The sequence below is a fragment of the Nannobrachium achirus genome (assembly GCF_963921795.1).
Source record: "Nannobrachium achirus genome assembly, chromosome: 3".
NCBI classification, from domain to species: Eukaryota; Metazoa; Chordata; class Actinopteri; order Myctophiformes; family Myctophidae; genus Nannobrachium; species Nannobrachium achirus.
The window spans coordinates 10561278-10580898 of record NC_137812.1 but is presented as its reverse complement, the minus strand read 5'-3'; the positions used below and the strand labels follow the sequence as shown (position 1 = coordinate 10580898).

At 43.9% G+C, this 19621-nt stretch overlaps 1 protein-coding gene across 1 annotated transcript in view; it reads right to left on the bottom strand.

Moving 5' to 3' along the window:
• Positions 1 to 19621, bottom strand: part of LOC308281976 (sodium/potassium/calcium exchanger 3-like) — a gene marked incomplete at both ends in the record, with an annotated part of 137093 nt that overhangs the window by 17443 nt on the left and 100029 nt on the right. The window contains 5 exons of the mRNA XM_080722325.1: positions 10857 to 10990; positions 12143 to 12196; positions 12565 to 12590; positions 14433 to 14507; positions 18643 to 18746. Coding sequence (XP_080578451.1) covers positions 10857 to 10990; positions 12143 to 12196; positions 12565 to 12590; positions 14433 to 14507; positions 18643 to 18746 — 393 coding nt within the window. The remainder of the gene's footprint in view (positions 1 to 10856; positions 10991 to 12142; positions 12197 to 12564; positions 12591 to 14432; positions 14508 to 18642; positions 18747 to 19621) is intronic.

Here is a 19621-nt window from a genome sequence, read left to right as displayed (position 1 = left end):
AGGGTCCATTTGGTTACCAACTCTCCGTCATTTAGCTGGACCACCTGGAACCCCCTCAAGGACCCCTGGAGGTCTGCGTAACCTGGTGAATGGATTAAACTTGGAGTGGGGAGCGCCACATCACAGTCCTCATTGTGGATCAGTCACCGATGTTTAGTTTTCGTTTATATCTTTTGTACACAATACTGGCACGGCTGGTGTCGGAAAAGAAAGTAGTGATCCCAAGTAATCTGGGGATGTTTTAAAGGGGTCACACCATGCTTTTCAAAATATATATATTTTATATAGATATTGGTCCATAATACGGTTTTATACATGCAGGTTTTAGCCTAAACAACCACTCAGATATAGAAATGTCATGTTCTGTCTGTCTCTAATTCCAAGCCGTTTCAGATGCAATACCAAAATGCCCTTTGTTGGCAACGGGGCGCTGTCTTTGGGCTAAAATTGGAACGATACAGAGAATGTTAGGGTTAGCCACGATGAGAAGGCATTGCACACGAGAACAGCTGATAAACAAGCTCACAGCTCGTTGCGGACGCGACTGTTGCGAGCTTGTAGGTCTGCTGGTGTTTTTTTTTCTTCTTTTTTTTAAGATTAGTTTTTTGGGCTTTTTGCCTGTATTGGACATGACAGTAGACTGACAGGTAAGGGGGCAAGAGACGGGGAGTGACACGCGGCAAAGGTCGTCCGGATCGGGAATCGAACCGGCGACGCCGCCAGGCATCAATGCCAAGTGGCAATGCCTAAGCGGTATGCGCCTGGACCAGTAAGTAGGCCAGCAGGCGCCCCATGACGAGTGGTTTTGAGGACAACTGCTTGAAACATAGCTTCAAAGCGGCGGCTGGAGCAGTGGGGAGGGGGGGCAGCCGCCCCTCCAGCACCCCCACTTTCCGCGGTAATGCCTGGCACCCACTGTAACTCCACAGGTACAGAATATACCGTCTCTGTCAAGTGGGAACCTCATACGTCCAAAACTGTCGATTTTCAGGATTCAAATTCTGAAATAGCAAAAGTAGCAGATCGACAAGCTCTAAACGTGTCGCTTCGCGCCGCGTTTGGAGCTTGCGGATCTGCTACTTTTGATGCTTTTGTGTGACGGCAGTGACGCATACACTGTAGCACGGTCAAGTAGGGCGTTAATTTACAAAAACATAAAAAGGTATAATATGGAGATGAGAGCTTTCTGACCGACAGCAACAATATTCAGTATTTGATCCGATTCATTTGAAAAGCAATAAAAGCCACATGGTTACAGCGGTTCCAGGAAAACACAATAAATCCTGAGACGTATTGGTGTGGTTGCCCAACAGGGCAACACACTATAGCAGGGGTCTTCAACGTTTTCAGGCCAAGGACCCCTTTAGTTGAGAGAGAGATGAAGCAGGGACCCCCACAACCTGTTCATAGATTCCGTAGTTTCATCGTTTGACAGCACAGTCATCAGTGTATTTTGGATTCATGTCAATTTGTGTTTTCAGATATTTAACCACTTGAACCGTCAATACTTAATAAACTTGACCTTTCACTCTGTACTTAGCCTGCTCTTTTTCCCCTCTACACCAAACTTCTTTGCCGAAAATAGCGCGACGAGGTGTTGTGAGCTTGTAGATCTGCTATTTTTGGCTACAGTTCTCAGAATATGGACGCTAGGGTTCAAGTGGTTAATATAAAAAAAGAAGAAAAAAAAGTTCTATCGCTCAAAGATTTGGAGGACCCCTTGTAGTGACTCTGAGGACCCCCTAGGGGTCGCGGACCCCCTGTTGAAGATCCATGCACTATAGTACAAGTGCAGCTTTACTATGTTTAGATAAACTTTTATCCAATGAGGAAGCAGCATTCCCAGTGACGTCATCGTTATAGAGTAACCCCATTGACTTGAATGGGAAAGTGTGAAAACACCAACCACACTCTTGCACTTTGAACCTGTTTGTTGGTTTGTGTTTTCATTGTTTGATCGTAATGTGCTCAGTGTGTGTGTGTGTGTGTGTGTGTGTGTGTGTGTGTGTGTGTGTGTGTGTGTGTGCTTGTGCATGTGTGCGATATGTTATGTTATGTTATGTTATTTCTTTATGTTGCTATTGGTAGTCATGGTTGCCAGCTCCCACTTGATGTCATGTGGGAGTTCAGACTGCTTCAGGCCATAATGAAGAACTGATAGCTTGCATAATGTCTTCAAAGTAGGACGTAAATCTAAGATGTACAGATCATCATCAGGTATGTGGCCTGCTTTGAGTCCTCCAAAGATGATAATACAATCTCCCACCATGCAACAGCTCATCCCAGACATCTCACAGGGGTCTTTCCCCTTGGGCTCAACCTGCTTCCAGGAAAAGGTCTCTGAAATGAATTTCCACAGATTATTGAAGTACTGGTTGCTGTTCCCATAGCCACCAAATATGTACAGCTCTCCATTGTAGGCAAAGGCTGAATGAGCCCAGCGTTCTTCTGGGAGAAGGTGTCCAGAAGGTGTGTTCAGCCAGCAGTTGGTTTCTGTGTCAAACACTCTGATGCTGTTGTAGAAGCTGCCCCACCAGCCCCCAAATACAAACATCTTTGTCCCGATGATGGTGGCAGAGTGACCGTATGAAGCAGGAGGTGGAGTTCCTCTGGTGTTAATTAGAGACCAGACCATTATGGTGGTGTCCAACTTGTACGTGTCATTAGTCCATCCAGTCAGCTGGATGCGTCCTCCATGCACATATATTACCTTCTCCAGGACACAGGCTGAGTGGAACCTTCTTGCTTCTGGAATAGTCCCAGAAATACTGGGTTTGAACCAGCTGTGGGTGTCAACATCAAAGGCATAAATCACATTGCAGTCAGGATACCCTCCCCAGATGTAGACAATTTCTTCTACCAGCACAGCTGTGTGGCCCCAGTGCCTGGAGGGAACCTCAAAGGGACTTTGTCCTCTTCCATTTGTCACTGGGGGCAACTTCCTCCAACGCAAAGACAATGTGTTGAAGACGTGGACTTCAATCTGATCCCTGTTATTCATGTAGCGGTCGTATCCTCCAAATGAGTACAGCTTGTGTCCGACCACCACAGCAGCTTGGTGGGAATTCTTAGGTCCTCCTTTCAGATGTATCGTCCAATGAATCATTTCACACAGCAGCACCACCGTGAACCAGTTAAACTAATTTACAGGATACGTTGTTAAACGACAGCTTTAGTTGGAACAAGTTGTTGAATGACACTTTGTTAGTTGGACGATTACTTTTAAATTACACGTACATTGGTCGTGATGACAACGCTGTGATGTCATTGCAGCTCGAGTATTAGTCCATGGGCCATACGAGTTGTCGGTATCAAAAAGGTGGCAAAGGTTACCATGCATTTTATATAAGCTCTATATCTGTAGATTATATTTTGGTATGATAACCCTTTCTTAGACACAGCTAAATTGCTGTTATCAGCCGCTAGATTTGTTGTCCCATTAACTTTACATTACAGGGAAAAAAAGCAAAAAATGAATCTGCTTTAAGTAGCATATGAGGGGTCAAACTATGGGGTTTTCACGATGCTGAATTCATTGCAAGAATCTGTTTTGCACAAAAAACATTCCTTGGGCTAAAAACTGTCCCACAAGACTATGGTTTAGTGATGAAAAGTGATGAGTCATCACTTTTCACACATTTGTGGGTGCTGTTAGCCCCAGGAAAGTTTTTCGTGCAAAACAGATGCTTGCAATGGATTCAGCATCATGAAACCCCCCTAGTTTGACCCCTCTTATGCTACTTAAAGTAGATTATTTTTTAGCTTTTTTTTCCTGTAATGTAAAGTTAATGGGACACCAACTCTAGCGGCTGATAACACCAATTTAGCTGTGTCTAAGAAAGGGTTATCATACCCAAATATAATCTACAGATATAGAGCTTTTCAAAAATGCATGGTAACCTTTGCCACCTTTTTGATACCGACATCTCGTATGGCCCATGGACTATATTGGTCGAGCTTCAGATGACAGTTAGCTTTCTGTAGAATAAAGCAAGTGTGCAACCACACCCACACTTGCAATTTCCAATTGAATCTTTCTAGTTTATATTAATTTATTAGTGATTATTAGTGTATAATTTATGAATTTTCTCCATTGACTGGACTGGGAAAATGCTTTGTTGTTGTTGACAACAAAAAACAGCCTCCTCAAATGCGGTAGAGAAGCAGATCTTGGTGATTAAAACATTCATTAAATGTATTATTTTGTGGGATGTCCTCGTCACAAAACAGACATATTAGCCGACATTCATTAGTGTGGTTGCCCAACAGGGCAACACATTATAGTCCTGGGGAAACTGTATCTATTACCAGGGTAACCTTTCCGGAAACTTTATTGATTACTAGGGTAACTTTGGTTACTATTGGTAGTCATGGTTGCCAGCTCCCACTTGATGTCATGTGGGAGTTCAGACTGCTTCAGGCCATAATTAAGAACTGATAGTTTGCATAATGTCTTCAAAGTAGGACGTACATCTAAGATGTATAGGTCATCACCAGGTATGTGGCCTGCTTTGAATCCTCCATGGATGATAATACAACCTCCCACCATGCAACAGCTCATCCCAGACATCCCACAGGGGTCTTTCCCCTTGGGCTCAACCTGCATCCAGGAAAAGGTCTTTGGACTGAATTTCCACAGATTATTGAAGTAATGGTTCCCGTTCCAGCCACCATATATGTACAGCTCTCCATTGTAGGCAAAGGCTGAATGATAACAACGTTCTTCTGGGAGTCGGTGTCCAGAAGGCATGCTTAGCCAGCAGTTGGTCTCTGTGTCAAACACTCTTATGCTGTTGTAGAAGCTGCGCCCACATCCCCCAATTACAAACATCTTTGTTCCAATGATGGTGGCAGAGTGACGGTATGAAGCAGGAGGTGGAGTTCCTCTGGTGTTAATTAGAGACCAGACCATTATGGTGGTGTCCAACTTGTACGTGTCATTAATATATATATACAGCTGAGTGCGTCCTCCATGCACATACATGACCTTCTCCAGGACACAGGCTGAGTGGTAGCTCCTTGCTCCTGGAATAGTCCCAGAAATACTGGGTCTGAACCAGCTGTGGGTGTCGACATCAAAGGTATAAATCACATTGCAGTAAGGATACCCACCCCAGATGTAGACAATTTCTTCTACCAGCACAGCAGTGTGGGTCCGGCGCAGGGAGGGAACCTCAAAGGGACTTTGTCCTCTTCCATTTGTCACTGGGGGCAACTTCCTCCAACGCAAAGACAATGTGTTGAAGATGTGGACTTCAATCTGATCCCTGTTGTTCAGGGAGCTGTTGCATCCTCCAAATGAGTACAGCTTGTGTCCGACCACCACAGCAGCGCGGCACGCATTCGGTCCTCCTTTCTGATGTATCGTCCAATGAAACATTTCACACCACCGTGAACCAGTGAAACTAATTTACAGGATAAGATGTTAAACGACAGCTTAATTAGTTGGAACAAGTTGTTGAATGACAATTTGTGAATTGGACGATTACTTTTAAATGACAGTTACATTGGTCGTGATTACAATGCTGTGATGTCATTGCGTGATGACATAATTAGTGTGGTAGGACTTGTCCGACTTCATTCTTTCCATCTTTCCAGATAAAATGTATTTAGCCACGCTGCTCCCACAGTTATTGTGGGCTCTTGGGCCATATGTCAAATTGACTGGCTTCATCGGGACACATCTGGGTGCTAAGAGATAGATTATATAGTTTAATTTGTATTAATTTATTAGTGATTAGTGAGTCATTATGAATTTTCTCCATTGACTTGAATGGGAAAATGCCCAAAAAAAACATAACTTTTCCCAAATATGGAGATGTTTGCGCCCTATTTTGACGGCGTTAAAAAAAGCAGTTCTTTAGGAGATCCCGCCTTGAGAATAATGAGATGCAGGCGTGAATAATTACCATCTTGCTATTATGAGTGCGGTAAAGTGCGCACAGCGGGAAGGTGATGTGTGTCAAAAGACGCTGAATTAGTCATGGCCAAATAAACATTTCTTTTTGTGGTTAAAAGCTGGTCTGACCACCTCTAAACGGTATGCCCTCAGTTTTTTTTAAGTCAAGGTTCATAATAGCATGTCACCGCATTGCGCCCCTTAATTAACATACAGTAAGAACACTCCCACATGCGTTAAATATACTGGCGACGCTAAAACCAGTGTTTGTGTTCAATGCCCCTTTCATATAAAACCAATTACGCATACGATGGTGCTGTTATCACTTTATTAACGAATAAGAACTCGTCAAATTAGGGCCCAGTATGTCTATATATGGGCATTCCAAGATATGGGCCTAATACTGATGACGGAATTCAATGTCTCCACCAGGCCGAACTCTGTCTGTGATGTTTTGCACTCCGTCCGTGATTATTTGTACTACGTCTGTACGTGCGTCCGTCTGTGCGTCTGTTACCAGCTAATCTCTGGCGCTGCCCGGTCACTGCCAAACTGTGCACACACACTCCCTGGATGCCAATTCAGAATATCTGCCCCACCCCCACATTGGGGCAGATTGTTGCAAGCGCACGCACACTTGGAAGTCCTGTTTTGGAGGGTTTGAAATCTATGAATCCATGAAGGTTTTAGTCTGACGAACAGTAGAACAATGTGGGCAATGCATACATTTGTTGGTGCAAATGGGTGGGTTTGTTAAACCATGTTTCCTTTCAATCGGGTAGCTGTGGACCAATTTGTCATGTAATGTGGGAGCTCTTCTAAATGGAAAAAAATAGGGTGATTATCAGTGAACACTCTTCAGAAGAAGGAGTTGCTTTCAATAATGGACCAGTTGGCAGGGGAAAATGTGTCTAAATCTTTGAATATGTATTTTTTAAGCAAACATTTGTAACAAAATTTTGCTTCGGGGTTCCCTGGAACTAAATATTCTGAGATCGGGGTCCGTGGCCAAATACATATAATTTTGGGGGTAGTTCACATGAAAAGGTTTGAGCACCACTGACAATAGCCATGTTTCCATAAGCTTATTCGAAAATAGGAGGCGAATTAACTGAAATTCGCATTAAGACAAAGCAAATATAGCATGTTTCCATTTGCGGGTGTCATTCGAATTAGCGACGGTCGCATGAGTTGATCGCGCTTATTTTTTTTTTCAGACCGAACCGAGACATGAGCACTGCACGACTGCTGTGACTCGATCGCTGCACACTCATCCTGCAAGTTTCAGCGTCCTCTGGAAGGTGGCCGTACTGCAAGCTCACAGCGCGGCGCGGAGACGCGAGCTGCTGTGAGCTTGTAGATCGGCCACTTTTGGCACGCAACACCGTGGGATGAGGAAGGGTTAGCCACGGATGGCTTGACTCCGGGAGGTGAAAACGGGAGGAATTTACACTCTGTGTGTAACAAACAACCGGTTTATTTTGTGGGCTAACACTATACAATGGACGTTAAGCGGCAGGGGAAAGTGTTAAGTTGGAGGACGATATGGACTCAGAACTTCATAATCTATTCGCATTCATTCTCTGACCCGTTTCCATTTACAAATGCGCATTTATTCGATAAAGCCTCAAAATCCACCTCCTCCAAGCGGATAAAAGTTTTTGCGGATAATGAAAGTTTATTCGAATTTTGAAGTGCATGTTTCCATAAAAAAAGATTAAGCGAATAACCCTTAACTCATTTAGTGCCACCCCTTTCACCACTAGAGGGCGCCCAGTGGCCATAGAAAATCCCATAGAGATATGCTGGTATATGCAGAAGCCCTGCAGCCATGACTTGCCTGAACACTTTCCTTTGTGCATGTACAGGAAGAGGATGAAGTTAGCTTGAAGTTAGCTATTGGCTACCAAGCATTTTAGAAGCCTTATTTTCGTCAACTTAGCCATGATTAAACCTTGCACACCTCATGCATGGGAAAAAAACAGAGAAGAATGAGCTCTAAAAAATCCAATGCAATCCTGGATTGCATTGGAGTGGATTTGTGCAGTTTGTTCACAGCTTTCAAACAAAAAAATCCGATTGGAAATCCGTTCAGGCATTCTTGAGATAATCGCCATCATGTTTTACATGTTATGTAAACAAACATGGCTGCCCTGTATGTTAGATGGGGTTGTATGGGGTGGAACATGCAAAATCGCGATTGAAATCATGTTCACCAGATTTGATGGGGTCCAAGCCGAACTTGTTCGGGATCGGCACTCTGCGATACGATAATAAAGCCGAACTAGTTCGGGATTGGCACTCAATGAGTTAAGAGGCTTTATGGAAACACCACTATAGAAGCATAGCTTTAAAAAAAAAAAAAAAACCTTAGAAGGATTTGATTTATTCAAATACTTAATTAATAATTAATAATTTTCAAGATTAAAACAAAAATATATATAGCAGATCTACAAGCTTGTATATCTGCTATTTTTCAATAGTTAAAGCACAACATAATGCGTAATAATGCGTTCCCAGCTGTCTAAATGGGTTAAACCCCCTCCCCCTATGAAGAACATTTATGGGGGGCCCACAGTGAATCCTTGTACCCAGGGCCCAGAATTAGGTGTGACACCCCTGCCATTTGGACCTGATGATTTGTTGAATGTGTGGAGCAGCCGTGCTGTATTGAGAGACAAAGAAGGGCTTGGGAAGAGTTAGTGAGCTTCCTTTTAGTCAATGAGTCTGGGTGATTTTTTACAAGTACCTTGTTGCGCGTACAATCCACAAAAGAAATGTTATCTGGCTTGTATCCCCTCGCCTTAACACTTTCACTCATATCGGCAGCTTTTACTTCAAAGTCGCTGTCACAGATGTGACGTATCCTGTATTGAGAGACAAAGAAGGGACGGGCTTGGGAAGAGTTAGTGAGCTTCCTTTTAGTCAACGAGTCTGGGTGATTTATTACAAGTGCCTTTATTTCTTTCTGTTGATGTTGGTAGTCATGGTTGCCAGCTCCCACTTGATGTCATGTGGGAGTTCAGACTTCTTCAGGCCATAATTAAGAACTGATAGCTTGCATAATGTCTTCAAAGTAGGACGTAAATCTAAGATGTACAGGTCATCACCAGGTATGTGGCCTGCTTTGAGTCCTCCAAAGATGATAATACAATCTCCCACCATGCAACAGCTCATCCCAGACATCCCACAAGGGTCTTTCCCCTTGGGCTCAACCTGCATCCAGGAAAAGGTCTTTGGACTGAATTTCCACAGATCATTGAAGAACCGGTTCCCGTTCCAGCCACCATATATGTACAGCTCTCCATTGTAGGCAAAGGCTGAATGATAACAACGTTCTTCTGGGAGTCGGTGTCCAGAAGGCATGCTTAGCCAGCAGTTGGTCTCTGTGTCAAACACTCTTATGCTGTTGTAGAAGCTGCCCCCATATCCCCCAATTACAAACATCTTTGTTCCAATGATGGTGGCAGAGTGACCGTATGAAGCAGGTGGTGGAGTTCCTCTGGTGTTAATTAGAGACCAGACCATTATGATGGTGTCCAACTTGTACATGTCATTAGTATAGGTCATGTGGGTGCATCCTCCATACACATACATGACCTTCTTCAGGACACAGGCTGAGTGGAAGCTCCTTCCTTCTGGAATAGTCCCAGAAATACTGGGTTTGAACCAGCTGTGGGTGTCGACATCAAAGGCATAAATCACATTGCAGCGAGGATACCCTCCCCAGATGTAGACAATTTCTTCTACCAGCACAGCTGTGTGGCCATAGCGTCCGGAGGGAACCTCAAAGGGACTTTGTCCTCTTCCATTTGTCACTGGGGGAAACTTCCTCCAACGCAAAGACAATGTGTTGAAGATATGGACTTCAATCTGATCCCTGTTGTTCAGGTAGCTGTTGTATCCTCCAAATGAGTACAGCTTGTGTCCGACCACCACAGCAGCTTGGTGGGAATTCTTAGGTCCTCCTTTCAGATGTGTCGTCCAATGAAACATTTCACACAGGAGCACCACCGTGAACCAGTTAAACTAATTTACAGGATATAAGTTTTAAACGACAGCCTAAATCGTTGGAACAAGTTGTTGAATGACACTTTGTTAATTGCACGATTACTTTTAAATGACACTTACATTGGTCGTGATGACAATGCTGTGATGTCATTGCAGATCGAGTATTGGTCGAGCTTCAAGATTTTTTCCAAAAAAGTATAAAGAAAGAGTTAAAATTGGGTTTTTATGTGGCCACACCCCCAGTTCATTAAGTATGCATGGATGGCATGGTGGGTGGTGACCCAGCTGATATAGCCACACCCCACAGTGTTGGGTGAATGGTAAATAGGGGAGGAGTTGATAGTGTGACATACTTAGTATCTGTGTTTTTTAACTGACACTTTTCACCACAAGGTGGCAGCCTCCAAGAGAAAACAAACAAATACTAAGAGAATACATCATTTCTAAAAATAAAAAATAAAACACACACCAGGGGGTCTAATGAAGTACTTTCAACCTCCTAGACACATGAAAAACAGAAAAAGTACAAAACTATGGCACCACCTCTTTAAATAGCCTACTATTTTGTGGGATGTCCTCGTCACAAAAGAGACATATTAGCCGACATTCATTAGTGTGGTTGCCCAACAGGGCAACACATTATAGTCCTGGGGAAACTTTATCCATTACTAGGGTAACTTTTCCGGAAACTTTATTGATTACTAGGGCAACCAATCTACAAGCACACACAGTAGATCTGCTGTTTTCACTACCTACTTCTGTGCGACGGCCTTGTATGATGAAGCAGGGCTTTACTTTGTGAAAAAAACGTACAAATCTGAAACTTGGAGATACAAGGTTTCTGCCCGACAGTGACAAAATACTGTATATATTTCTTTCTCTAAACGGTATCACCAGGCTTTCCTCCGCTGTGGAAAGCCTGGTGCGAGGTTAATGACTGGGTTACCTTTCTTGAGCAGCACTGCGGTGGCATCGCAGGTCACATTGTCCTCCAGGTCAGTGCTCCCTGTCAAGCCGTTGGCCATGGCCCCCGAGCCCTTCTTCCGCCGGTCAAAGTAGCGATGTGCCCTGCCGTTAAACCTGCCCGACGACAGGAGCACACAAGCAGGTCAGCTTGACGTGATTGTGACGAGCAAAAAATAAATAGTAGCGACACGGACAACATCACATGTACGGTAGTCACATTTGAGATGCAGCACGGCACAGGTACAGTTAGAACATCCTGTCCAACAGGAACATCCCGAATAAGGCCTTTTACAGTCTTGTTTACAGTATAGTCGGAAGTCCTTGGCACTCAAATTACAGACATAGCAACAATAACAAAATAGCATTTGTTGCATTTACAAAAAAAGACACTATATGTTCAGCGCAGGGAAAAAGTGGGGGTGGGTGTAAGATAAAAAGGGGGGGGTGGGTCTCACTTCTCGCCTGTCTTACCCCCCGGCTCCACCGGGCGCGTCGAGCGTCGTGTCAACGTCAACGCTGGGAACGCTCCCGTTTTAATCAATGAAGGGTGCTCCACTGCCGACGTCAACGTCGGACGCTCAAATTCGCCCCGGTTCATTTTTTGACGCCGTCCGACGCCGGCACAACGCCGTCATTTTGGTGGAGCAGTGGGAGAAGTGATGACTACTTTCGCCTCTGCCCCCCTGAAATGCCTAAATTCTTAATTCTAATGATTATGTATACAAGGCTTAAGTGGTATAACCTACTGTATACATATTTCTTTGTATGTAAACTATTCATGTAAATGATCAATGTTGCATTTATTTAGCGCCTTTATCCAAGACGCTTTACAGAGATTGTGTATTACATTCACCCCCTTAACTCACACATTCATACACCGATGGCGGAGGAAACCATGCAAGGCCAATTAGGGGTTCAGAGTCTTGCTCAAAGACACTTTGACACTAACTCTGGGGGAGCCCAGGATCGAACTTCATGCCACACTACCCCTGAGCCATTGCCGCATGTCATAGTAGCTTTGATGCATAGACTATACTGAATACAGATCAGGTCTCATATCACTGCTGTCGAGCTGAACTCCAAAATGTTCATTTTCGGGAAAATGAGCTCAAGTGGAGTCAGGAGGTTTTGACCGAAGGGCTTTTTACTACTTTTCATTGGTTCAATATTATTTTAACCAACACACAGACGTAAAGGGTGTTCAATACCACATATCTATGAAAAAAAGGAACCACGGAAAGGAGTGGTTGAGGATACAGTACTTACTTCATCATGATGATGTAGCCCACATACATGAGGACCAGGACCAGAGATTCCCACCTACATACAAACAACAGTGAACAATGTGCTACAGTACCTCTCAGATGTGTTTAATGTTAGGGGTGCAACGTTTCATCAAACTCATTGATTTAATACATCTTAGTAAATAAATAAAAAGATTTTGGAATTACATAAATTGAGTATCTTGTTGAATCTTGAATAACTTCATAAAATAGGGCTTAAGTGGTTAATCAGACTAATCAACTTGGTCAATTATTTAAAAGACAGCTATTCAAAAGGTTTTGCATTGATTCATTGGTATATAAAAGTATAACAATTCAATAGAATATTCACTAAGAACATAATCAATAGTTGCAGCCCTATTTGATGTACTTTTACAGGCTTTCACAGATCATTCAGGCACGTACCATGATACTTTCTCATCATAGATGAACTGTTGACAAGAACAGAGAAGGGGAATGTTAGAGTAGCAGTCATAGAAGTAGGATATTGACATTTCTCTGCAGTGAAATGTGTCCACTAGGTGGTGCAGTACATCAAGAGCTCTGGCAATCAGGAGTTGGATTCTGTCTTAAAGGGATATTTCACTTTCAAAATATCTTTTGGTAATTTTATCATCTAATCAGGCTTTTATGAACACCCTGGTTTTTAATTTGCTTGATTCAATATTTAGATATTTGATATTCATTTTATCAGACATTATCCTATACAAACCCATTCGATAACTTTTTTCATTTATTCCAAAAATAAGAAAATAAGAAAATACAATAAAACATTATTACAAATAAATGAAAAAGATTATCGAAAAAAAAAACACGGCCTGCTCACATATTATGAGGGTAGTATGAGTCACCAGAAAAAAAGACGTATGTTTTTGATGAATCTATCATGGTTAAAATGGAGTTTGAAGTTACAAAGGGTTTGTATAGGAATGGGCCCTGGATGGGGAGGGTCTGATAAAATGAATATCAAATATCTAAATATTGATTCAAGCAAATTAATATCTGTCCAGGGTGTTCACAAAAGCCTGATTAGATGGGGGGGCAAAAGTGAAAGAAGACTCAAGTCAACTATCGGCGCAAGAGCACCGGAACGTTGGAGCAATGGCTGCTGAAGGAGCTCCAAAAGGAAACAGGTCACAACACAGGGCACTACAAAGGGTTAATCCGCCCCGTTTGCATCATGGTATGAAAGAGCACCATGTCATGCCAGCAGTGTGTTGAGCTAATTGGAGTGAGTGATGCTGTGTGCAGCTGTGCACATGAATGCCAACGGGACTCCCCCTTTCCCAGGTGTTTCGCCCAGGTGGGCTTGGTATGCCTAAACCTAACCCTACCTATAACCATAAACCTGACCTCACAAACACTATGCCTAATCCTAACTTCACAAGAGATTATGCCTAAACCTAACCTCAAAAACACCTATTTTCAACAAAGATATTTGGTGCAGCCATTATCCCCAAATGGCAGTCAGCACACACTGCTTTGGTTGTGTATTGTTCTTCTGTTATTGTTACAACTCAAGATAACGTCAGGAACAGAGTAAAACTTTAATATTCGCTCTAAATTCTGACAAGATACTCTTCTTCTGTGACATGACATATTATATCTCCCAAAGCCCCATGGTCAACAGCGCCCCCGGGAGGCACACACATACAATTACATTTGAATGAAGTGTACTCCAGGGAGTCCAGGCACAGGAGAATTTTGGCCAATGTGAATGCTGGTCAGCGGGGACCAGGCAACTGGTTTCGGGAACAGTTCAAATCAATCGGACTGCAGTGTGAATCCGCCCCACTCACAAAAAAGAAAAACTGTTTCGAACACATTTCATGCCACTCCAAATACCGTACAGGCACGAAGGCTACGTACATTTGTACACATACGCCCGGCCTACAGTCTATACCTCCGTTTGGGGTTGGGGTTAGGCCAGGTGGAGTTAGGGCTGCAGTTATGGTGGTGGTTAGAGTTGTGGTTGAGGCTGAGGGAACATTAGGTACACTCTCCCTTCTACTGTATATTAGATCGTGTTCACAATTCTCCATCCATATTTAATTTCCCACTCTATCTCTCTCTCTCTTTCCCCTTGTGAATACATGTGCGTGTATTAAGTTTGGTTGGTTGTTTGTGTGCGTGTACATGCGCGTGTGTGTGTGTGTGTGTGTGTGTGTGTGTGTGTGTGTGTGTGTGTGTGTGTGTGTGTGTGTGTGTGTGTGTGTGTGTGTGTGTGTGTGTGGGTGCGTGTGTGGGTGCGTGTGTACACAATAAACCCTTACGGCAATGAGGGCGATGATAGAGAACGTGTAATACATGGAATCGCGGAGCAGCGTCCAATGGGAAAGCCTCACCGCCTGCAAACAGAGGGACAGACTCACGTTACTGTGCAGCAGGACGTACAGTATACACAAGCATTAGTTCCTGCATTCTTACGGGAAAACAGAACAGCGCAGGCACGTGCACACATAGACATCAAAGGGGGCTTGAGCCCCTGCCCTTTTATCCGTCTGTAAAAAGTGCCCTCTCCAGACCATGAATGCAGTTTTTACTATGGTGAAAGAAATGCAAATGACCTCTTTCCAATGCCATACCTGAAGGCAGCATTCAAGAGAATCGCCTTGTCCAAACTCTCCAGAACTTGAATGCAGCATCTTACGTTATTGACTTAGTTCAGTGTGGTATCAAGCACTGAAAATAGACGACCTCCAAGCTCACTTGGAGGTCTGCTATTTTCTAGCCTGGGATCACTTCACTTTTTGGGGTAACCGGTCTGGAGCGGAAACCACAACACATCATGTTTAGTACTTAAAGGACTAAAATTTGCCGGAACTATCCAACCGGATTCAGTTTTAACCCAAAATAATTCCCCTGCGCTCAAGGACATACTTTCAGGGCCTACCTAATAAACTCCTTGATGCGGAGTAGTTTTGCTTTTGAAAAAATCGTTTGGTATATGCATCTTTTAGTCCAACTGGTAGCGACTGGCATGACTGACACTAGGCTACTCGAGCATTTTAATAGGGATTGGGGAAACAAATGGGGGGAACCAAATCAAAGCGACGCCGCTTCTTCTAGTGGTTTCCGCGCTTCCGGCGGAAACCAAACGGCCAGTTGTGAACGAACACCAGGCTTTCCCCCAGAAAGGGGGCCTGGTGGGCGAGGTTAGCTATTTTCAATATTTCCACCAAATGGCCCTTTTAGAAATGTCAGCCCCTGCCTCTCTAACATTCTCTGCACGTCCCTGGAACAGAACACATCTGGCTCCATCCTAGTTTGTGCCGACGCAAAAGTACGAGCACGACCGCGAAGATCACACCCACACCGAAAACCAAGCGAGCGCAGTATACCAGCCTACGTGGACAAAGAGCTGGTCGGTGTGTTTATCGACTTTACGTAATCAGATGCAACGCAGAGGCTCACAATGCCATGATTAATGCCATGAAGCGATGTAAACTCAACCCTCCTACACAGCGTGTGTACACTGTATATACACGAGTGCTGGGTCAAAAGTTACATCTTGAACGTGCCACATCCAGGCGTGGAATCAGCTGCTGCTGAGAGGGAGGGGGCAGAGTTAAACACAAACAAAGCTGGAAGCTGTTATAAGAGAGAGAATTTGGCACCGCACTGTGATTTAGGCTCAATACTGTAGGATCAGGGGTGTCACACCAAATTCTGGAGCCCTGGGTACAAGGATTCACTCACATTTTGCGCTTTAACTGTTGAAAAATAGCAGATATACAAGCTCACAGCGCGGCACCGAGTGCCGCACTGTGAGCTTGTAGATGTGCTATTTTTTTAAATCGTTAAAATGTGTGCGGAGTCTGAATATTTCAAATACATTTTTTGAAAAAAACGATGTTTCTATGTCAGTGGTGCTCAAATATTTTCATGTGAAGGACCTCCAAAATGATATGTATTTGGCCACGGACGACCATCTCAAAATATTTCGTTCCATGGACCCCCCAGAAGCAAAATGTGAGTTACAAATGTTAGCTTAAAAAATACATATTCAGACTCCGCACACATTTACAAGATCTTTCAAAAATAGCAGATCTACAAGCTCACAGCGCGGCACCGAGTGCCGCGCTGCGAGCTTGTAGATCTGCTATTTTCGAAAAATCGTGAAAATGTGTGCGGAGTCTGAATATTTCAAATCCTTCTTTGAAAAAACCTATGTTTCTATGTCAGTTGTGCTAAAATATTTTCATGTGAAGGACCTCCAAAATGGTATGTATTTGGCCACGGACCCACATCTCAAAATATTTCGTTCCAGGGACCCCCCAGAAGCAAAATCTGAGTTACAAATGTTCGCTTAAAAAATACACATATTCAAATATTTGCACACGTTTTCACGACTTTTCAAAAATAGCAGATCAACAAGCTCGCAGTGCGGCACTCTGTGCCGCGCTGTGAACTTGTAGAACTGCTATTTTTCAATAGCTAAAGTATAAAATAATGGCCCCTCCACCTTGGGCCCTAGTAACTCAGTCCCACTTTCCCCCCCCTTGTGACACCCCTGCTGTAGATGGACACAATGTTAGTATTAATAACACAGCGCTTTGAAGAATAAATAGACTCTACGCAGTCACACCAAAGCCAATAAACTAATTTCGGGTGGGGTGGATGGTTGGAGTTGGATAATTTTAATATGCTCCCCTAAATCCACCCCTCTATCAAGCTCCATCACTATTCTTATGTAATGCACCATCTGTGGTTGCATCACTGTGTTGTTTTGGAGCTGGGCGTATAATATACTCTAAATCTTTTTTGAGCAGGGGGGGGGGGGGGGGGGGGGTTCCTGCTCGTTCCCATGCCAAGTATCTCTCCTCCCTGGCGGCATATTGTCGTTGTCGGGTGGAAACCTCGTATCTCCAAGTTTCAAATGTGTACGTTCTTTCGCAAAGTAAAGCCCTGCTTCATCACACAAGGCAGTCGCACAAAAGTAGTGAAAAAAGCAGATCTACAAGCACACAACGCCTCGTGGTGCGAGGCGTTGTGTGCTTGTAGATCGGCTGTTTTCACTAGTTTAAATCATTTTTAAAATGATAAATGCCAAACGAACGGTTTTGGACATACAAGGTTTTCACCCGACAACGGCGATATGTTAGAAAGCATCGGGAACAGATGAGGCCAGCTAACTGTGCATTTGACATTGTACAAAGTGGTGCATGTCAACACTTTTCATTTAACAATCCTCAGTGTTAGTTTAACTCTGAGGCCCATTTTTCACCAAAAGCACTTTGGTTCTAGAGCCAGTGGCGTTCAAGATGACTTTCTAGCAAACCGGCTCGCGTCTCCACCAGATTTAACCACAGCTATTGTGCTAATGTGTTAAATAGCTCTATATTCTGATAGTACTCATTGCTATACCAAATAGACTGTTCAGTAACAGGAGTCTCCCTGTCTCTCTCTCCAGCTCTATAGTAAACAGAAAACACATGTTCTGGTCGGGATACCCATTTCATCCAATACAGGACGCAGATTAAACAAAGGAATCAGTCTTTCCCGTCCGCGAAAGAGCTGCCGGGCTCCCTCTGCCAAGACTATGCTAGGCGGCTACGCTAGCATTATTACACGGCTTGGTTGAATCCTTGATTCTGATTGGAATTATATCTGTATAATGAACGGCGTTGACCGCTCCGCTCTGTAACGGACCGCTGGCTAATCAACGGCTCAGAGCACCTGCTGCACTGCAGGCTGCACTGTGTAAATTTTGTGCCGTGTCCAACATGACAGCCATGTAAACAAACACAAGTGTCATTTACAACTACACGTTGCTCTCAAGAATGTTTTTAAAAATATTTGAAGCAAGAGATAGACAACGCAGTAACAGAACATGGATTCTACACTTCCTTGTTTTCCAAGGCGACCACGGTGTGCTCGGGGGACGTCGGTGCCATATCAGCCTGTCGGGATCTTATCACTCGATAATGACCGCTGAGACAGACGTTATCCCTTATATACCCTACCTTTAAATCAGGTTCCGAGTGGCATTTTGTGTCCGTGCAAGAAGCAGAAGGAAGTACACCTTGTGCATGTTTCTGTTTAATGGTATCTGCATATGCATGATTACACGTGCAAGTTCTACTGTACCACCGCCACCGTGAACTTAAGGTGGTATAAATATTAATAGGTGACATTTTCATTTGTGCTCGGTGCTAAAATGCCACCGGGTCAGCCGGGGGGACCGATGTGTTGTTGTGGTTAGTTCTCACGCCCACCATCGTGATTAAGGATGGCGCTCGTTCATTTTTATTGATAATGAGAACCTTATCGATCCTGCTTATTGAGCCTTTTATCGAGCCCACAATTGAGTGTTTTCTAATAATTCGTGGAAAGATTCTGAGCAGAACTGGTATTTTTTTTATTGGCCAGTTGTTATGACAGAGTTTGTGGCTGACCACCATCTATGAAGATGATTGACAACTTGACAAAAGTAACACATATTATCATTAAATATCATCCCTAATCGTGACAACGTCCTACCTGGCCAGCGAAGAGACCGCACACTCCAATGATGCAGAGGATGTTGAAGACAGCCGAGCCGACGATGGTCCCCACCCCGACGTCCCCTTTAGTGATGAACACACCTGCAGGGACAACGAAGAAGAAGTGCTTTTTGTAGATTAAAACCCATTAAGACCTGGAACGTGTGTGTGTCGCATTAAGACTTGAACCACTTAATCTGATTTGGGGTGGTGCACCTATGATGATATTAACTGGCATAACATGCTTGAGGGTTCTCAGACTGTCTTAGGTGCCCTCCACACTAGGCGCGGTCACCGCCTCCTAGCAATTAATTTTCAATGAGAGGCGGGCGGCTTTTTCGGCCGCGCAGCGAAGTTTTGGGGCGGCGAGGCGAGGGGGCGCGGTCCCGTGAAATCCACCGCGAGCGTGCTCGTTTGTGCATGCGTACGCGGGCGGTGAGAGATGGATTGTGTTCATCTTTGTGAAATACCGCGCAGCGTTTACTCACTGAGCGGGTGTGTTTGTGTCTCACCGCGGTGTGGCCACTGCTGATCCTAGCGGCAGCCCCGACGGCAACCGCGCCTAGTGTGGAGGGCACCTAAATCTCCACTAAACACAGACAAATGCAGTTTAATATTTTTAATCGAACCTACTATACTCCACATAGATTACATAAAATGTACAATAATGATTCCCCCAATTGCTAGAGATGTAAAATTTCTGATGGTGATTTACTTCATATGTTGTGGAACTGCCCATGTTTGCAGGAGTTCTGGAAATATATAGTTACGATTATTACAATTATACGCCCAGCTCCAACAGAAATAGTGGAGTCTGATTTGGTACCCGACCCTAGGATTTGGATTTTGGGAGACGTACAGGGACTCTCGCTAAGTCAACATAAAAAGTACTTTATTTTGCTGGCAGGTACAGCTAGGAAAAAGTATATTCTCCAAAACTGGAAAGCTGAAAATCCTCCCTCTCAAAGACATTGGTT